The following is an 18,796-nucleotide window of genomic DNA, read 5'->3' as shown; positions in this document are numbered from 1 at the left end:
AATAATAATAATAATAATAATAATAATAATAATCTCTGTGTGTGATGTTTGAACATTACAATTTTAATTAGTGATGTTAACCTGTATATATATATATATATATATATATATATATATATATATATATATATATATATATATATATATATATATATATATCTATATATAGATATATATATATATATATATATATATATATATATATAAAAAAAAAAATATATATATATATATATATATATATATATATATATATATATATATATATATATATATATATATATATATATATATACATGAATGTCTTTTACTGCAAAACCACAGTACAATATGAAGATAAAAAGGCCCATAAAACACTATTTGAACGTTGCAACCATCTACATATCAGAGATACAGGCCATTCCATAAATTGGAGCGGGCGGAGCTGGTTTTCAAAACTAGCTGTCCGTACAAAAGAAAGATGCTGGAATCTGCCATCATCAATCAAACCAACAACATGAACTTGTCAGGAGGACATTGGAAATCGGACGACATCGACGCTTTAATCCTCAGACCGCTTCTGAAGAAGGTGTTCCAGGGAACACGACCACCAGAATCGTCGCCAAACGGGAGTTAATGAGGCCAAAAACCACTATGGAATTGTTTATTCTCCACCTTCTTAGGAAACGGTCACCTGCATTCCATCCGAGACTTAATGCCACATCTGTATATGCTTTGTATATATACCCTTGTAACATTTCATCTGTCCATATTTCACCAGTGAACAGGGGCACAGAAGGAAGTGCCTGAAATATATGGTTGCAAAGCTCAAATAGTGTTTCATATATATATATTTTTATCTTTATATATATATATATATATATATATATATATATATATATATATATATATATATATATATATATATATATATATATATATATATATATATATATAGGAGCTAATATGCTTTATAAGTGTGTAGATATACTGTTTAAACGTTTGCTATTTATATACAAATATTTACTTGTATAATGCACCAAACAAAAACTGAATTTATTTACAAACGTTCTTAAATATGCTTTGAAGAAACGGGGTTTTTCCTTTACATTTATCTTCACTGAAAACTTTTCTCTCCGACAAAGGAACTGAAAGAATCAAGACAACAAAAGTCGTCGAAGTCTTTGTCTTCCAGTTTCGAGATGGCACCGTCTTTTAGAGAAAGGAACAGACACATGCACAAACACACAAACCTCTCTCTCTCTCTCTCTCTCTCTCTCTCTCTCTCTCTCTCTCTCTCTCTCTCTCTCTCTCTCTCTCTCTCTATATATATATATATATATATATATATATATATATATATATATATATATATATATATATATATATATATATATATAATATATATATACACACATATCAGTACATATATATATATATATATATATATATATATATATATATATATATATGTATGTATGTATGTATGTATGTATGTATGTATGTATAGGTACACAGACCCACGATCCTAGCCAAGTCTTTTGAAGCACGAAGGAAGTCCCCCAGAGTTCACGTGAGCTCTTTTACAACGGAATAGGGAGATCAATGCTTAATTGCCCTGCTGCCCTAGTCGCCATCTTGGATCATTCTCCATCTTTATTTTTAGTCTCTCACTGTTCCTTCGTGTCGTCTTCTCCTCCGCATTTTATAAATTTTGAGTCAAAATATATTTTAGCTGTTTGGGTCAATTTAACAAATCATCCTTTAATATTCTAGACTTGATATAAAATAAAAATGTTTTTTTCCTCGGCAATGTCATTTGCATATAAAATGTTGTCACCATAAATTTGCATTTTATTTATGCCAGGAAAAAATTTCCATAAATATGCAACAGAATTATCTTAGCAAAAAATAAGTTTATCGAGACGTGAAAAAGAAACATCAGCAAATATAAGTTGCTCAGCCTGCGGGATAAGGGAGGGGGGGAAAGGGGAGCGGTCTTATTTTGCCATATCGTCCTTCGCTCACTTTGTGTCAGTAAGGGTGTGTACTGCGTCAAATAGACAGTTTATTGAGCGTTACACGGCATCTCCAGAAACCGGTCCCCGCCCCCGCCCCGACATAAAATATTTATGACTTGCCGTGGGCAGGAAGGACTATGCTATGGAGAGGATACAACAACAATAAAAACAAACATATAAAAACACAAAACAACAACTGACCCAGGGAAAGACTCTTATGACTGCACAAATATAAGAAATGCTGAGTATCATCATGGACTTTTGGCTGAATACACAAGTATCTTACATATTTATATATGCAACCATGCATGGAAACAGTAGACACCTACACACACACACACACACAAACTTGCATATCCTTACAAAACGCAACTCAACATTCACACGCGTACAAAAAACATAAAAACAAAAAATTTTCCTGAATACAAACATCCATACGTAGCCTACTTTTATGTACAGGAACACATAAACAGAAGACCATAAATTTAATATGTACACACAAACACCATTTTACCACACACACGTCACTCTGCGTAACTCCTCACGCTGGACAGCTGCACTGGCTTCACAGGTGTCCTAAACTCTGTGGGCCACCACATTCTGAGCTTCATCAAGTCTACAATAGTCACTGTCTGTAACCCAGAGTTATCTACAAGGCTGGGTTTCTATGATATATATATATATATATATATATATATATATATATATATATATATATATATATATATATATATATATATACATATACACGTGTGTGTGTTTATCTTCATCTTATTTTAATGTTAACTGTAAATTCAACTGTTCACATCTCTCCTTCTCTCTCTCTCTCTCAAGAGAGAGAGAGAGATTAAATCTAACATAGCAAAATGAATGAGGGTAATAAGACAATCGGTACTCCCAAGCTCTCTCTCTCTCTCTCTCTCTCTCTCTCTCTCTCTCTCTCTCTCTCTCTCTGTAAAACTTCCAGTAAATGTATTCCAAAGTGAAAAAAGAGGAAAAGACGTTTATCTCAGCTGAAGACGCCACTCCTAACGCGAAAGGAATCGGCTCCAACGGACGGAAATCGAATCCAAGTCGAATGTGATGATTTGCAGCATCCCGAGACACTTGTTTACCTTCGCTTCCATACGGATGGCTGCTCCCTACGGCCTCCTCCTCCTCCTCCTCCCGCCTCGACAACAAAAGAAATACGACGATAGAGGCACAAGAGGTTACGTCCTTAATGGATCAAAGGAGAGGAAAAAGTCGCCGTAGCTTTCGAAATGTCAACAGAATCATGCCAGAAGAATCTGGTAGAGTCTCTCTCTCTCTCTCTCTCTCTCTCTCTCTCTCTCTCTCTCTCTCTCTCTGTATGCATGTATTTATGCGTGCGTGTGTTTCTCTTTCTCAATTTATCTCGTATAGTGCTGACTTGACACAATATGAGTTTAATGTGCGTATGTCTAAACACACACACACACTATATACATATATATATATAATGTCTTTTTCAGCCTGATCTGGTCCTTGACACAATATAGCACTGTAATGTATGTGCGTGTAAATACATACACATCCAAGCACACACACATCTATCTATCTATCTATCTATCTATATATATAGATATATATATATATATATATATATATATATATATATATATATATATATATATATATATATATATATAATTGTTTTGTTATCAACAAAGTTTTTCAGACCCCGAAACAAGGGAAAAATGGAGACACTAAATTCTAAAAGCCAGAAATATCTGCCTGGATGGGTACATTCTCTCTCTCTCTCTCTCTCTCTCTCTCTCTCTCTCTCTCTCTCTCTCTCGAGAGAGAGAGAGAGAGAGAGAGAGAGAGAGAGAAGAGAGTGAGTGAGAGAGAGAGAATGTAACCTGATACTGGATGTGGGGGAGCAAAACCGGGATGAAATAAATCCGATTCCGTCATGTTAGACTTTAGTTTTCCCGCTTCATCAGTGGTGCATTTTTCCTTGACTAACCTCTTGTTCATTTTTGTTTGCTTTTTTTTTTTTTATTTTATTTTTTTGTCATAAACGAATGTCTCTCCACTTCCCAATACGACTTGAAAGAAATGGGAGGCAATTTCCAATTTCGGTCTGGAATGATTTCCAATTTCGTTCTGAGCTGAAACTATTTTTGTTTTTATCAAATACTCACCCATCTTTTGTTGTGCTTTCTTTCGTTACTCTTGTTTCTTTCCATTGAAAGGATTTTTCTTATCTATTTAAAACTTACCTATGCGAAGACAAAACCTCCTATCTACAAGCCTCTTCAAATTAAAAAAAAATAATAAGCCTTTTTTAATGACCAGTCCTCTTTAATTTATTCACGAAGATTACATAATCTTTCAGCAGCCCTGAAGTGCCGCCTATTTGCATTTACTACGAAACAGAGTACACGAAGCGGCATTCACTCTGAAACATTTCTAGAGAGAGAGAGAGAGAGAGAGAGAGAGAGAGAGAGAGAGAGAGAGAGAGAGAGAGAGTCAGCAACGTTTTCTATAGTGATTCTGTTAACGCGTCTGAAAAAGGTGTGTGTGTGTGTGAGAGAGAGAGAGAGAGAGAGAGAGAGAGAGAGAGAGAGAGTTTCCTTTCGCGAATTTGCATATATTTTTGAAGACAGGTGACGTTTTATTCCCGTTAGACGAATTCCTCTCCAGCCTAAGCGCCACCCGCCCATACGGACGTGTGGGTAAACAAGACTTCAGACGAGGTAAATTATCAAGCTGGATTTCAATTTGATTTCTGTCCGTAGGAGATGGTTGAGATAAATAAACACCCTTTCTTGGAATGATGTCTGAGAGAGAGAGAGAGAGAGAGAGAGAGAGAGAGAGAGAGAGAGAGAGAGAGAGAGAATAAATACTAATATAAACATCTTCAGTGCCTTAATCAAGACAAACAATGGTAATGATACGAATACCGATGGCAGCAATAATAATAATAAATAATAATAATAATAATAATAATAATAATAATAATAATAATAATAATAATAATACTATTATTATTATTTTTTAATGCGAAGATCCCACCCGATTTTAATTCCTAACCGTTAGTTTATAAATCTCTCTCTCTCTCTCTTTAATTCTCTCTCTCTCTCTCTCTTCTCTCTCTCTCTCTTTCTCAACTATATCGAAGTCATTTAGCATATACTGTTGCAAAACCAGATTCATTACCAAAACAAACAGACAATATTCTCCCATACAAAAACGATTATTGAACCATTTGCAGCAAAACACCATTTACTTGATGTTTGTTTATCGTAAATATATAGCACAGCTTTAATCAAAACTGTGACGCAGTGCTGTACTACATTAATACATATAACACGCCAACGGAGGAATTATACTTAAGTCAGTTTTTCGAGATTGGGAAGACTAATACGTTTTTACTGTAGTTTCCCTCAAAATACGAGCATACATATCTACAACCGCTTAAAAATCTAATAAACACATTCGTTGCCTCTTAAAATACGACTGTAAATATTTGTAGCCTCTTTAAAATATGAACATACACAGGTGCAGGGTCTTAAAAAATGCGAGTGTAGGCATCTGTAACCTCCTACAAATAAAAATACGAATGTACACATCTTTAACCTCCTATAAATAAAAATACGGATATATACATCTGTAACCTCTTTAAAATACGAATACAGACATCTGTAACCTCTTAAAAACATGAATATACACACCCGCAACCGCTTAAAAATACGAACATACACATCTGCAGCTTCTTACAAATAGGAATATATACATCTGTAACCTATGTACACATCTATAAGCTCTTAAAAATCCCAATGTACACATCTGTAACCTCTTAAAAATACTAATATAAACATCTGTAGCCTCTCAAAAATCTAAAAAATGGTTCAATGAAAATACACATTATTTCCTACTACACAGCCTCCGGCTCTTATGGAAAACACAGTGCAGCAGAAACTTAACAGGCAATGTTACTCTCAGTACCTGGCAAAGTAATTATACACCTGCTTAAAGAAAGTCTGGAAAACGTCATCATTAGGATTTACGTTCTGCCCCGAGGCAGGTACTTTGCATACGCAGACCAAGGTTTCTCTACTTGGCTTCACGTTCATATGTATTCTAATCATAAGGGGACCGGCGCGGAAGAAGTACCAACACGACTTAGGCACTTTTCCTGCAGAATTTTAGGAGTGTTTCCTCAAGAATCTTAAGCACTTTTCCTGCAGAATTTTAGGAGTGTTTCCTCAAGAATCTCAGGCACTTTTCCCGGAGAATTTTAGGAGTGTTTCCTCAAGAATCATAGGCACTTTTCCTGAAGAATTTTAGGAGTGTTTCCTCAAGAATCTTAGGCACTTTTCCCGGAGAATTTAAGGAGTGTTTCCTCAAGAATCATAGGCACTTTTCCTGGAGAATTTTAGGAGTGTTTCCTCAAGAATCTTGGGCACTTTTCCTGAAGAATTTTAGGAGTGTTTCCTCAAGAATCATAGGCACTTTTCCTGAATAATTTTAGGAGTGTTTCCTCAAGAATCTTTGGCACTTTTCCTGAAGAATTTTACGAGTGTTTCCTCAAGAATCTTAGGCACTTTTCCTGAAGGATCTCAGGCACTTTTCCTGAAGAATTTTAGGAATTTTCCTCAAGAATCTTTGGCACTTTTCTGAAGGATCTCAGGCACTTTTCCTGAAGAATTTTAGGAATTTTCCTCAAGAATCTTTGGCACTTTTCCTGAAGGATCTCAGGCACTTTTCCTGAAGAATTTTAGGAATTTTCCTCAAGAATCTTTGGCACTTTTCCTTAAGAATCTCAAGACACTATTCCTGAAGAATCTTGGGAGCTTTTCTTCGAGAATCTTGGGCACTTTTCCTGAAAAATCTTGAGCAAATCTTAAGCACTTTTCCTGAAGAATCTTAGGCTTTCCTGAAGAATCTTAGGCTCTTTTCCTGAAGAATCTTAGGCACATTTCCTGAGGAACCTTTAGCACTTTTCCTGAAGAATCTTAAGGCACTTTTCCTGAAGAATCTTAGGCATTTTTCCTGAAGAATCTTAAGGCACTTTTACTGAAGGATCCATTGTTACCCGGTAAAAATACGCAGTGAATTATGTACCTGGTGACTGCTGGAGCATTGTGAGTCGCAGCCAAGGTAGACAAGACAAGGAACTAGCAAAATTATTCCAAATTTAATTGCTCAGATCCTGAAGGTTAATGATAATAATCATCTTTTGTTCTTTTAATACGTGACCCAGTATTTCTCAGAATCTGGCTCCAATGTGACAATAGGCATTCGACCCCAACAACCTTCACATGAACAAAAGATCGAATTCAATCTTACGTACCAGTTATGCATGGGCACGCAATTGCATGCTTCTGTCTGGTGCGTTAAATATAAATTCACAGCTGACAAGAATTAGGAGACATTTTAAACCGATGAAAGATGACATATGCCATTTTCCATGGCTCGAGCTTCTAGAATAAAAGAATTTCGTCACTTTTTATTTTTAATATTTATTTACTTTGTGTTTTGTAAGTTGCTTGCTGGTTTTCCTTTATGGAGTGTTTAACTTTCCAATCATTAATCTATCTATTATCCTTTTGTAGTTCAGTTTCTCATTTCTCTTGAAAGTAATCCAAGTCTGTTTCTAAATAAATATTTATGAACGAACTTCTTACAATTAATTTACACATTTCATCCACTTGATTCAATCATTCAATTGTTTACTTTCCCTTTTTGCCGTTCAATTGCTTGCTTCTCGTAAGAGGTCCTTCGCTTGTCAACTAGTTTTCATATTTACCTATTCCTTTTTCTGCACAGTTAAGACGTCCAGACAAAAACCTTTGCCACTTCCATTATTGATGTTTTCGTGGCCCAAACATAAACCTCACTAATCTCGACAAGTCAAATATACACGGTCCTCACTGGGGGGGGGGGGAGAGAGAGAGAGAGAGAGAGAGAGAGAGAGAGAGAGAGAGAGAGAGAGAGAGAGAGAGATATCCACACGTTTTAAAATAAAATATACACGGTCCTCACTAGAGAGAGAGAGAGAGAGAGAGAGAGAGAGAGAGAGAGAGAGAGAGAGAGAGAGAGAGAGAGAGATCCACACGTCTTAAAATAATATATACACGGTCCTCACTCAAGAGAGAGAGAGAGAGAGAGAGAGAGAGAAACACACACGTCAATAAATATACACGGTCCTCACTCAGAGAGAGAGAGAGAGAGAGAGAGAGAGAGAGAGAGAGAGAGAGAGAGAGAGAGAGAGGGCAATAAAGGTAAATAATGATCATCCGAGCAGACACGAAACACCCGAAATCTTAGACGGTTCCTAATGACGTCAGGAATCGGGAATATTAGCGGAAATTGCCCTCGGCATAATGGACGAATCTGTTGACATCCGACTCCCGAAAAACCTTGATTAAATATAAACGCAGTCTTATTACTCTCGACGTGGCTTAGGACTTTATTAATATTATTATTTTTATTATTATTATTATCATTATTATTATTCGGAAGATGAATTATTATTATTATTATTATTATTATTATTATTATTATTATTATTATTATTATTATTATTATTATTATTATTATTATTCAGAACATGAGCCCTATATTCTTATGGAACAAGCCCACAGGGGACACCGGTTTGAAGTTGAAGCTTCCGAAGAATATGGCGTCCATTTGAAAAAATTAACAGACAGTAACTGGAAATACAGAAAGAAGAGACCAGTTATCAGAAAATAAAAAATAAATAAACAAATTAATAAATAAATAGATAAAAATGTTATTATGTTATTAAAATGCAAGAATTGCTTTAGGATAGTAATGAACTGAATCTTCGCTTGAACTTAAGAGGTTCGAATTGCACATCTTCAGGGAGGCTGTTCCACAGTCCGACGGTGTGAGCAATAAAGGACCTCTGGAATGAGGCATATTTACTGTGCATACTGGTGCTGCTGCTGTTCAGCAAATCTGGTCGCTCTCAGCAGGCGTACAAAAATAAGGCGTATTGGAGTGCACATGTAGCGCGCGTGCCTGCGCATGCAAACGCAAAGGCAAAAGTGAATCAAATGTTTTACGCAACGGAAAATACTTGACTGCAAAATTTACGTGAAACCAAAATGAAATCAATTTATTGCGAAATGCGTCAGAGAGCAATTAATATTTTCTAATTGCTCACTTACGCATCTTAGATATCGTGATTTCATTTTAGTTTCACGCAAGTTTTCTAACGAATATTTTCCACGGCGTAAAACATTTTATTTCATTCTGCGTTGCCATTTGCGCGCGCGCATAGAAAAAATAAAAGCGTCACTACAAAAATATAATTTCCTGAAAATCAAAGTAAAACCTTACCGTCACCAACACGAGATGAGTAAAATGGCACATTTCAGATTTCATTTCTCTCCACAAAGACTTTTAGTAATATAATTTTCTACTATTGAATGACCATTTTAAGAATTTCATTAAAAACTACGTTTCTCGAATACCAAAGTAAACTTTATTGTTATCAACGCGGGATTCTTTAAAATGGTGTATTTGTTTTCATTTCTTTCTATAAGAATTTTTATTTATTATTTTCTACACTTACATGACCATTTCAAGAGTTTCATAAAAAATTTACTGTACAATATCATCCCAGCTGTCTGCTGTTACGCTAAACTTATGTAATATACATGTATTTTTAGATATGATTATATATATACATATATATACAAATATATAAATATACATATATATGTATATGTATATATATATTAGATGTATATGTATATGTATGTATATATACTGTATATATATGTATAATAGATATTTCCCATATGAAACTCCTTTCAAAAATTTATTTTAGTTTATTTTATTTCATTACGGTGTCAATAACATACATAACATAAATCAATCACATCACGGTTTAAAAAACAGAAGGATAGCAGGATAAAAACTTTAAGTAAAACTCGCCCAACACACTTGCTCGTAAAACAAGTCGAGCGAATGCACAGAGCTCTTCACTGAGTACCAAATATTCAAATGGAGATTATTAATGCGCCTTGATCTTCACTAAGTGTCAAATAATCCAGCGGTTTTTTAGGAAGCACAAAATCTAAGTACTTTGCAACTAAAACAATAGCACAGCAGCACAGTCAAGTATGCAAAAGGCCCCCCTTTTGAGAACACAAAATTCACACACACGCACACACATACAGATTGTGTATACATGTATATTTAAGTATACACATATATACATATATATATGTATATACATCAACAGATACAGATAGATACACAAACACACATATATATACATGTGTATACATGTATGTATGTGCGTTTATGTTTGTGCGTTTGCTTTCCTTGAAGAGATCTTTTAAAAGAGTTCTATTCCAACTTGCTCTGATTCGAAAACACCGTAACTTGCTTGTACAAAGCAATAAAGCATAAACACAGAACACGTAAACATAAACTACTGTTTTCATCCACTTCCATCTCCTCACACTCCATCTAGCGACAAATGCATTCTCTCTCTCTCTCTCTCTCTCTCTCTCTCTCTCTCTCTCTCTCTCTCTCTCTCTCTCTCTTCTTCCACGCAAGCGCTGCCGTAAATCAAGTCTCCTCCAGATCTTCAGAGGGAATTCAAACCACGTTTGGTTTATCAAAGGGCATTTTGAAATCAAAGGGTATTTTGTAATCAAAGGGCATTTTGTAATCAAAGGGTATTCTATAATCAAAGGGCATTCTGTAACGAGTGTTGGTCCTTTGGCAATTCTGTATTCTTAACTTGCGCAACTTCATATGTACTTGCAATTAATCATTCATTTATTAATATGCATAACACAGAACACTTACCGATCTGCATAACATTGAACGTTTGTGTCTTATTTAATTATTCATCAGTATTTTCTCACAAAGAACACCTTTTCATTGAGTATTGTATTTGCTTCAACTATTTACCCTCAGTCTTGCTTACTGCCTTTAAGAAATTCTTGCATTATTTCTAATTATTGTATTTACCTACTGACCCTCTCCATTCATTTATTCTTTTTAACAATTCATGATTCATCTATTCATTAATATTTTGCTTTGGAGAGCAATCTTTTTCGTAAAACATTGCCTTCACTTATTATTTGATTATTCATGAACTAATTCCTCATTTATTTATTCATCAATATTCTCTTTCAGAAGAATGTCTATTTTCACCAACTTTTTATAACTATTTGATGATGTTTACATTTATCAGTTCATAATTTAACACTGTGTTAAATATCTATAATACTTGCCATCACTAACCTTTATATTTGTTATCATTTGATCTTTAAATCAATATTCCCTTTCAGATAATACTGGCTTTTCATTAATGACTGCATTTACTAAGACGAATAATATATAAATTCACTGTTCCAAAATTTATTCACTAAAATACTCGTTTATCCAAAACTTCTCGCTACAACAACTGAATTTTACTAACCTACTTATTCATCAACTCGTCCATTACTGCTCAATCAGTATTTCCTTCCAAACACAATTACATTTTCCTCAACAACAGACATCTATCTTCAGAACTATTAATTCTATTAATGTCATCGTCAAAATAACAAGAAAAATTCAGAGCTCTTGGCCATTGCTCAAGAAGCCTTGCCGGAATCTATTAGAGGGCATTAGATGCTTTTTAATGCTCAGATATTACGCCTCTTTCAAGTAATGGCCTGTGCAGGATATTGCCACATCACGTTTCTTTCTTTTTTTTCTGTCTATCTTTCTTTCTTTCTTTCTTTCTTATCCTGCAACGTCTGGGGAAACATTTCCTAGAATTGGGAACTGTAGGAAATTCTTGAATTACGACAGAAGTTGGTAAATTATAGGAGAACTATACTGAATTATGCAAAACGCTTGAGGAATAACCAAAGACAAGTAAAGGGGTCATGTCAAGAATAGCGAACCCAATCGCAGCAGGGTTCGCTATTCTTTACAAGATTATTGGGTTGGTTATTCTTTACATGGGCATAATCGGGTTCGCTGTTCTAGACATAAACACTTCGGTACCAGACATCTGATCCCCCAGGGGCTAGTACTAAACAAGGCGAAATAAATTTGACGGCCCAGGGGCTAGTACTAAACAAGGCGAAATAAATTTGACGGCCCAGGGGCTAGTACTAAACAAGGCGAAATAAATTTGACGGCCCAGGGGCTAGTACTAAACACGGCGGAACAGTGTAGATGTGGAATTGGAGCTCGGACCGGAAAGGGTTGGTCACTCTTTACTTGGGGATCACTGGGTTCGCTGTTCTTGACATGGAGATGTTGGGTTGGTTAATCTTGACATGATCCAAATAAAGTAAGAAACGAGTAAATTAGGAAAAAAAAATAATGAAATTTGTGAAGAAATTAGTGAACAGAAAAGGAAATTATGAAAATATCTAGAATGAGAGATTGTCAAGACATCTTTTCTTTTTTAATTAAGGGGTGGCAAGTAATTGTACTGGATACTTGAAAAATTATTAGAAATTATGGAATAGCTAATTAAGTGAATTGTAACCCATCAGTGAATGATAAATCTGTGAAGAATGTATTAGTGAAATAAATACAAATGTGAAAAGCAAAACAGTAAATACAAATGTGAAAAGCAAAATAGTAAATATAAATGTGAAAAGCAAAATAGAAATGAGTCAAGCAAACAAGCGAGTAATATATCTACATGAAATTACAGACTTGACTCAAAATGTGAGTGAAGTAAACATTAAATTAGTGAGTTCTTTGCCAGTCCTGGCGCAACATCTCAAGGCCACGCAATAAAATGTAAACAGCAACTTTGTGATGTCAACATGGCAAAAAATGGGCCAGTTTAATGCTACGAGCGACTGCGCTGCCACCATTACCATTTGGTAAAGACATTCTCTCTCTCTCTCTCTCTGATAAGTTACTATCTCGGTCTCTATATCTGTTTATATCTCTGTCTTCACAGCTATCAATTTATCTGTTTCAATACCTGTTTATTGAACTAAGTATACATATATTCTCTCTCTCTCTCTATATATATATACAGTATATATATATATATATATATATATATATATATATATATATATATATATATATATATATATATATATATATATATATATATATATCTTCCTATCTCTTGTCAATAGTATCAGTTCTTCGTTGGGCGAGTGGGTTCCGTTCTCAGCTAGCACTCTGCTGGCCGCGAGTTCTAACCTCCGAGAGGCCAATGAAGAATAAGAGGAATGTATTTCTGGTGACAGAAATTCATTTCTCGTTATAATGTGGTTCGGATTCCACAATAAGCTCTAGGTCCCCTTGCCAGGTAACCAATTGGTTCTTAGCCACGTAAAATAAATCTAATCCTTCGGGCCAGCCCTCTCTAGGAGAGCTGTTAATCAGTTCAGTGGTCTGGTTAAACTAAGGTATACTTGCCAACAGTATCCCCGTACGGAAATAGTGCCATCAATAAATCTCACGTGGGGCACTGCAAGCATTACTGAAGGGGGTTTGGAGCGTCCCCTCGGCCCCTAGCTGCACATACTTTTTAGTCTTTACTTTACCTCCGTTCCAGCCTACTGTCTACAGTCTTGCTGTCCAACACCTCCTAACTGTTACTTCTTGGTGCACCTGTGGGGTTTTCTCACTGTTCCCCATTTAGATCCTTATACTTCATCTTCTTTATTTTCTGCATCTCTTATCTTGCTGTCCGACTACTGCGTCTCCCTCTTTTCGCTCTCATGCGTCGAATGGCCGAAAGTGCCCACCCAGTGTTTGGCCTGACAGCCTCAGTTCCATAATCATCATCATCTGTCGATAGCATTCCTTACCTATCTATCTTTCTCTCTACCTATCTTTCCATTTTTCTTTTTTCTTTACCTATTTAGCTATCAGGAATGGAGTGGAACACAGAATTTTGGCCAAAGGCCAAGCACTGGGACCTATGAGGTCCTTCAGTGCTGAAAGGAAATTGAGAGTTTAACAGATCTGAAAGGTGTAACAGGAGTAAAACCTCGAAGTTGAACTAGGAAACAATTGTTATTTATGAGAGGGTGGACAGCAAGATGGAAGAAGGAGAATATGTATGGGCGCTGCAAGAACCTTAAGTAATGCCTACGGGGCACAACACCCCTACAGGGTATGTAGCTTTCCGCATCTATGTATCCATCCCTCTCTTTCTTCGTCTACCAACATATCTAATTTCCCCCTCATTCATTCGTAACTCTTCATCTAATAATTTATTCATTTATGTCTCTTCTTCCCATCTTTAGTAATCTACTGCCATTTTTCCATCTAACTCTTTCTGTGCGTCTCATTTCCCCTTTGCACAAAAGGTCCCACACATCAGCCTCGCTTTGTCAGTCAGCCAGCGCCCCTCGCGTACAATACTGTAAGTGCAACGGGTGTAATTATCACTGATGATACCGTAAATGGGTATAATTACCGTTAATGATACTGAAACGTCTCTTTGCTATTACTGTTGACTATTGTTCCTCTTCGCAGTAATTACCGTCTAATTTTTTTCCTTCGTCATTTCCTTTGTGTACCTTAACATTATTAACTTCCGAGTTATACCTTTGGTACTTATCGACGTATTTCAAATTATCATCATATCAGTATTATTAGCAGTATTAAGTCACAAATTTTCTTTTCAATATCCTTTTATTTTTCTCTGGACACTATCATCTCTTCTTTTATTCATTATCATAAATCATTCGTCATTCCCGCGTTATATTTAATATGTTTAATACTACTATTGTCACAATAAGTACCATTTTCTCAGTAATTAATCGTTATCAATCAACTTGTTTCTTCTCATTATTAGCCTGTTATTATTATTATTATTATTATTATTATTATTATTATTATTATTATTATTATTAGTCGTCATTATCATTTTTCATTTATATTCCTCTACGTGCTACTATCACAATTTGTAATATTTTCACCTGCGTCAATGACCTTGGAAGCTACAACGCCATGTGCCATACAACATCTAATAATACAATGCAACTTGACAGTTTTACACCATATCAATTATTAAATACTATACATCTCATTTCTTCCTATAATCAACCATAACCATCATGCATCAGTCCAAATTTAATTCAATATATCTTTAACTACTATTATTACGTTAAATAACATTTCGTCTGGACAATATCATCAGCATCATCATCACAGTTTGCACGGCCAACTCTTCCTATTCCGAGGGAACCCAATCCCACGAATCTTGGGTTAAAAAAAAAATAAAGAAAAAAAAAAAAGTCTGGCCGTCCTTGAAAGCTTTCATGAGCCGCGTTAGCTACGACTGGTATTTGTAAAATGAGTAGCAGGAGACTTAGCAGGATACTATCCTGAGACGTAGGACGCCTCTGGCCTTATCAAAGGAAGTCTCCGGACACACGAAGCATTTCGACATCATTCTAAGTCCTCGAGTGTTCGAGTTGAAAGAAAGAAGTCTTTCAGGGGTTCGCAAGATGAGATGCTGTGGCCCGCAAAGTTATCAGGGTACATGCTGGGTATTGTTGCAGTGGAAACGTAATATTTATTTTAAAACAGCTCGAAAGTGAGAGAATATTAGTTTTTCAAACGTGTTCTATCACAAGGCAATGTCCACATAAAATAAACAAAAAGGAAATGAAGTAAGATTCATGATTAATACAATAAAAAAAATTTACTAATTTCTGCAATGTTGATACTGCGCAGATGTTAATTTACACATTAAGGCTTTTAAACACCTGGACACAGAGAAAACGCACGCTGTGCAAAACTAAAAGGACAATGGGATTTACCATAAAAAACATAAACAAAAAAGGTAAAAGGTACTTGTAACGGATTCACCGTCCAAGGAATACATCTTTTTCTCAGCCTCTGGGGGAAAAACGGCTCCTGGAGTTGCATCACATTATTTCACGTCAGAGAAGAAGAAGAAGAAGAAGAAAAGGAAAATTCAGATAATGGAGTCACGGTGCTTGGCTGCTGGTTTTGTAAGGGGAAAACGAACGAAGTGCTTTTTGCGTTCGAATTGACTTTCATTTTTTTTCTTTTTTGTTTCTTTGCGATGAGGGAATGAACGAGGGTGGAGCTTCAACTTTTCTTTCTTTCTTTCTTTAAATCTCCAGCTGGCAACCCTCACGAACAGTCAAAAGACTATGAACCCCAGAGGGCTCCAGAGGGATATCAGCCTGCAGAGAGAGAGAGAGAGAGAGAGAGAGAGAGAGAGAGAGAGAGAGAGAGAGAGAGAGGCAAGTTTACAGGAATAGGTGATAAATAATTTTATGCGGGAATAAAAATAAAAACCGATACACCTGAATTCAGGAGACTTCAGCAGCAGAAAAGTAGGAATAAATTTGCTCCTCGCTTAAACATCTGAAGATCAAAAGATTCCACAACTGCACAAGGCAAACTTGTTCCACGTTCTTGTACCTAAAATAAAACTCATAGCAAACTAACAAACTATTTCCCCTAATCAGTACGGAGTCTGCGTTGACGTATCCAATATCTAATGCTTTACATGAGCTGTGTTTATGTTAAATTGGGTTAAATGTGAAATGAGTAGTTATTCTCGTTACGAGAAGTTGAACGAATCTGATCAAATATTATCAACCTTTTCAACTATATTCAACATTTCGAAATTAATGATCTACAACAGCCTACGTCTTAATAAATGCAATGCATCTGAATAAATCCTCACGTTGTAACATCACTGGAATGAGTAACATTTCTTACACAGGAACACTCACCAAGACATGGCGTTATATCGCTAAGAAGCCTGCTTACAAGCTTCGTTTTACTTGAAAATACACTAGGGCTTTAGAAACACTTCGCTGTAACACAGTTGACGAACACAACTCTGAATACAATAAATCACTACCGAAAATGAATGTATTAATCTCAATTCACACAAACAGATCACGAACGCACGAAGGCAGGTTGCATATTGTATAAACAGGTATATCCAGGTACGACACCCCCACCCCTCCGTAATTGCCACAACGTTCGCTAACAGGTGTTCACAACAACGTTCGATAACAGGTGTTCCCTACGTTGCTGTTCTCTACGCACGTGCAAACGCGGCGATGTTACAGTCGCGACTCCGCTCAATTCAACGCTAGGCGAACAGTTTGCCTTGAATGAGCCCTCACCAAATGTTGCTAGCTGCTTTCTCTCTCTCTCTCTCTCTCTCTCTCTCTCTCTCTCTCTCTCTCTCTATTCAAGAGCGGGATACATATCCAATCATTATATATAATTCCCGACGAGTGTGAGTTATTCTCAAAATAAAATAAATTCGATATTGAGGAGTATTTGTGCACACATAACGCATACACCATATATATATATATATATATATATATATATATATATATATATATATATATATATATATATATATATATATATATATATATATATATATATATATATATATATATATATATATATATATATATATATATATATATATACACACACACACACACACTACAACATATGCTTTTAAATTGGCAAAAAAAAAAAAAAACCATCTCTCACTAACTGATTAGTAATTTTCAATACGGGTTCAGTACGTACTCGAGACGATTACCAGATATATTAAACAACGAAGAAAAAAAATATTAAAATCCTTCGTAAAACACAAGATCAAAGATCACGCCAAGAGCCTCGGGGAAGAGTAAAAACCGCCTTTGTACGTGAAAATTCGAAATGTACATTTGTGGCGTCTTTCTGCAATGAGAGAGAGAGAGAGAGAGAGAGAGAGAGAGAGAGAGAGAGAGAGAGAGAGAGAGATGATGGTACAATTCGTGATCCGTGAAGAATCTAAAAAGTTCAGTTGTGGTAAGATGGGGCGGGTTGTACAGTAATACAAGACGACTTGGAAATGCTAATGCGACTTACTTTAAAAGGAGGGGAGAAGGCACAGACAGTAATGAACGGAGTATAAAAAGTTCATTATTGGTGCTTCAAGAGCAGGGGAGGATGGCAGGGTTAGTAATGTAGGAAGACTTTAAAATAGTCATCTTGCGTACAGTAATACACCGAGTTTTATGTTACTGCTAATGTTCTGTACAGGAAGAAGGTGACCAGAAGATGGTAAGGGTAATAGTATATTCCGTTTCAAAGATTCATGTTCGGCTTTCTTGACGAAAGGAAGATATTAAAGAATACAATACACCGTGATGACAAAATATTCCCTCCACTGTTCTTAATTGGGTGTGGGTAGAGGAGAAAGAAAATATGTTGATAAAGACGCTTGGAGAACGACTGAAGGTGGACAGCGAGATCAGGAAATTAGTTTCTATGTGATACCCACGAATAAATTTTTAAGGATTTTTTTATACTATGAATAATTAAGAAGCATTTTCACAGACATACCCGATATCCACAGAACAGACTGTTCTTACAGGAAAAATGGGTAATGTAGCGAAGAGTAAATGAAACAAAACGAGGATCCTTTCTAGACAGTGGCTCCCAACAAGGCTCGGGGTCGTCATCTAGGACTGATATATCTTGGGGTCATTATCTAAGACTGGGCTGCTGGGGGGTCACTATCTGAGAAAGGTCTCAAAACGAATAAATCTACGTATGCAATAAATAAATCAATAAAGTGTGTCAGTGTACCATCACGCAAGGGAACTCGTATTCAAGACTGTAAAAGGCGAGGGTATGCTGCCCTAAAATGGAAGACTGCAGTATCTGCAAAAATACAAAACTGAGAAAAATGGTAGATACTGCAGTTTTCCTTTGCCTTACTACTGATTTTGCAGATACTGCAATTGGGTCCCCCTAAGTACTCGTGAAAAGCACTGAAGAATCATTGTGAA

The 18,796-nt window shown here is 35.7% G+C and overlaps 1 protein-coding gene across 11 annotated transcripts in view; it reads right to left on the bottom strand.

Moving 5' to 3' along the window:
- Window positions 1-18,796, bottom strand: part of MESK2 (misexpression suppressor of KSR 2) — a 379,072-nt gene that overhangs the window by 191,252 nt on the left and 169,024 nt on the right. For 2 of the 11 annotated variants that reach the window (XM_067092554.1, XM_067092548.1), the window contains exon 1: window positions 16,718-17,109. The exons of the other annotated variants lie outside the window; for them this stretch is intronic. In XM_067092554.1, coding sequence (XP_066948655.1) covers window positions 16,718-16,725 — 8 coding nt within the window. In that variant the 5' untranslated portion in view covers window positions 16,726-17,109. Of the gene's footprint in view, window positions 1-16,717; window positions 17,110-18,796 lie in introns of those variants that run through there. 11 annotated transcript variants of the gene reach the window in all.

The sequence above is a fragment of the Macrobrachium rosenbergii genome, chromosome 49 (genome assembly GCF_040412425.1).
Source record: "Macrobrachium rosenbergii isolate ZJJX-2024 chromosome 49, ASM4041242v1, whole genome shotgun sequence".
Lineage (NCBI taxonomy): Eukaryota > Metazoa > Arthropoda > Malacostraca > Decapoda > Palaemonidae > Macrobrachium > Macrobrachium rosenbergii.
The sequence above is the reverse complement of the archived record's forward strand: the minus strand, read 5'-3'. Positions and strand labels throughout refer to the sequence as shown.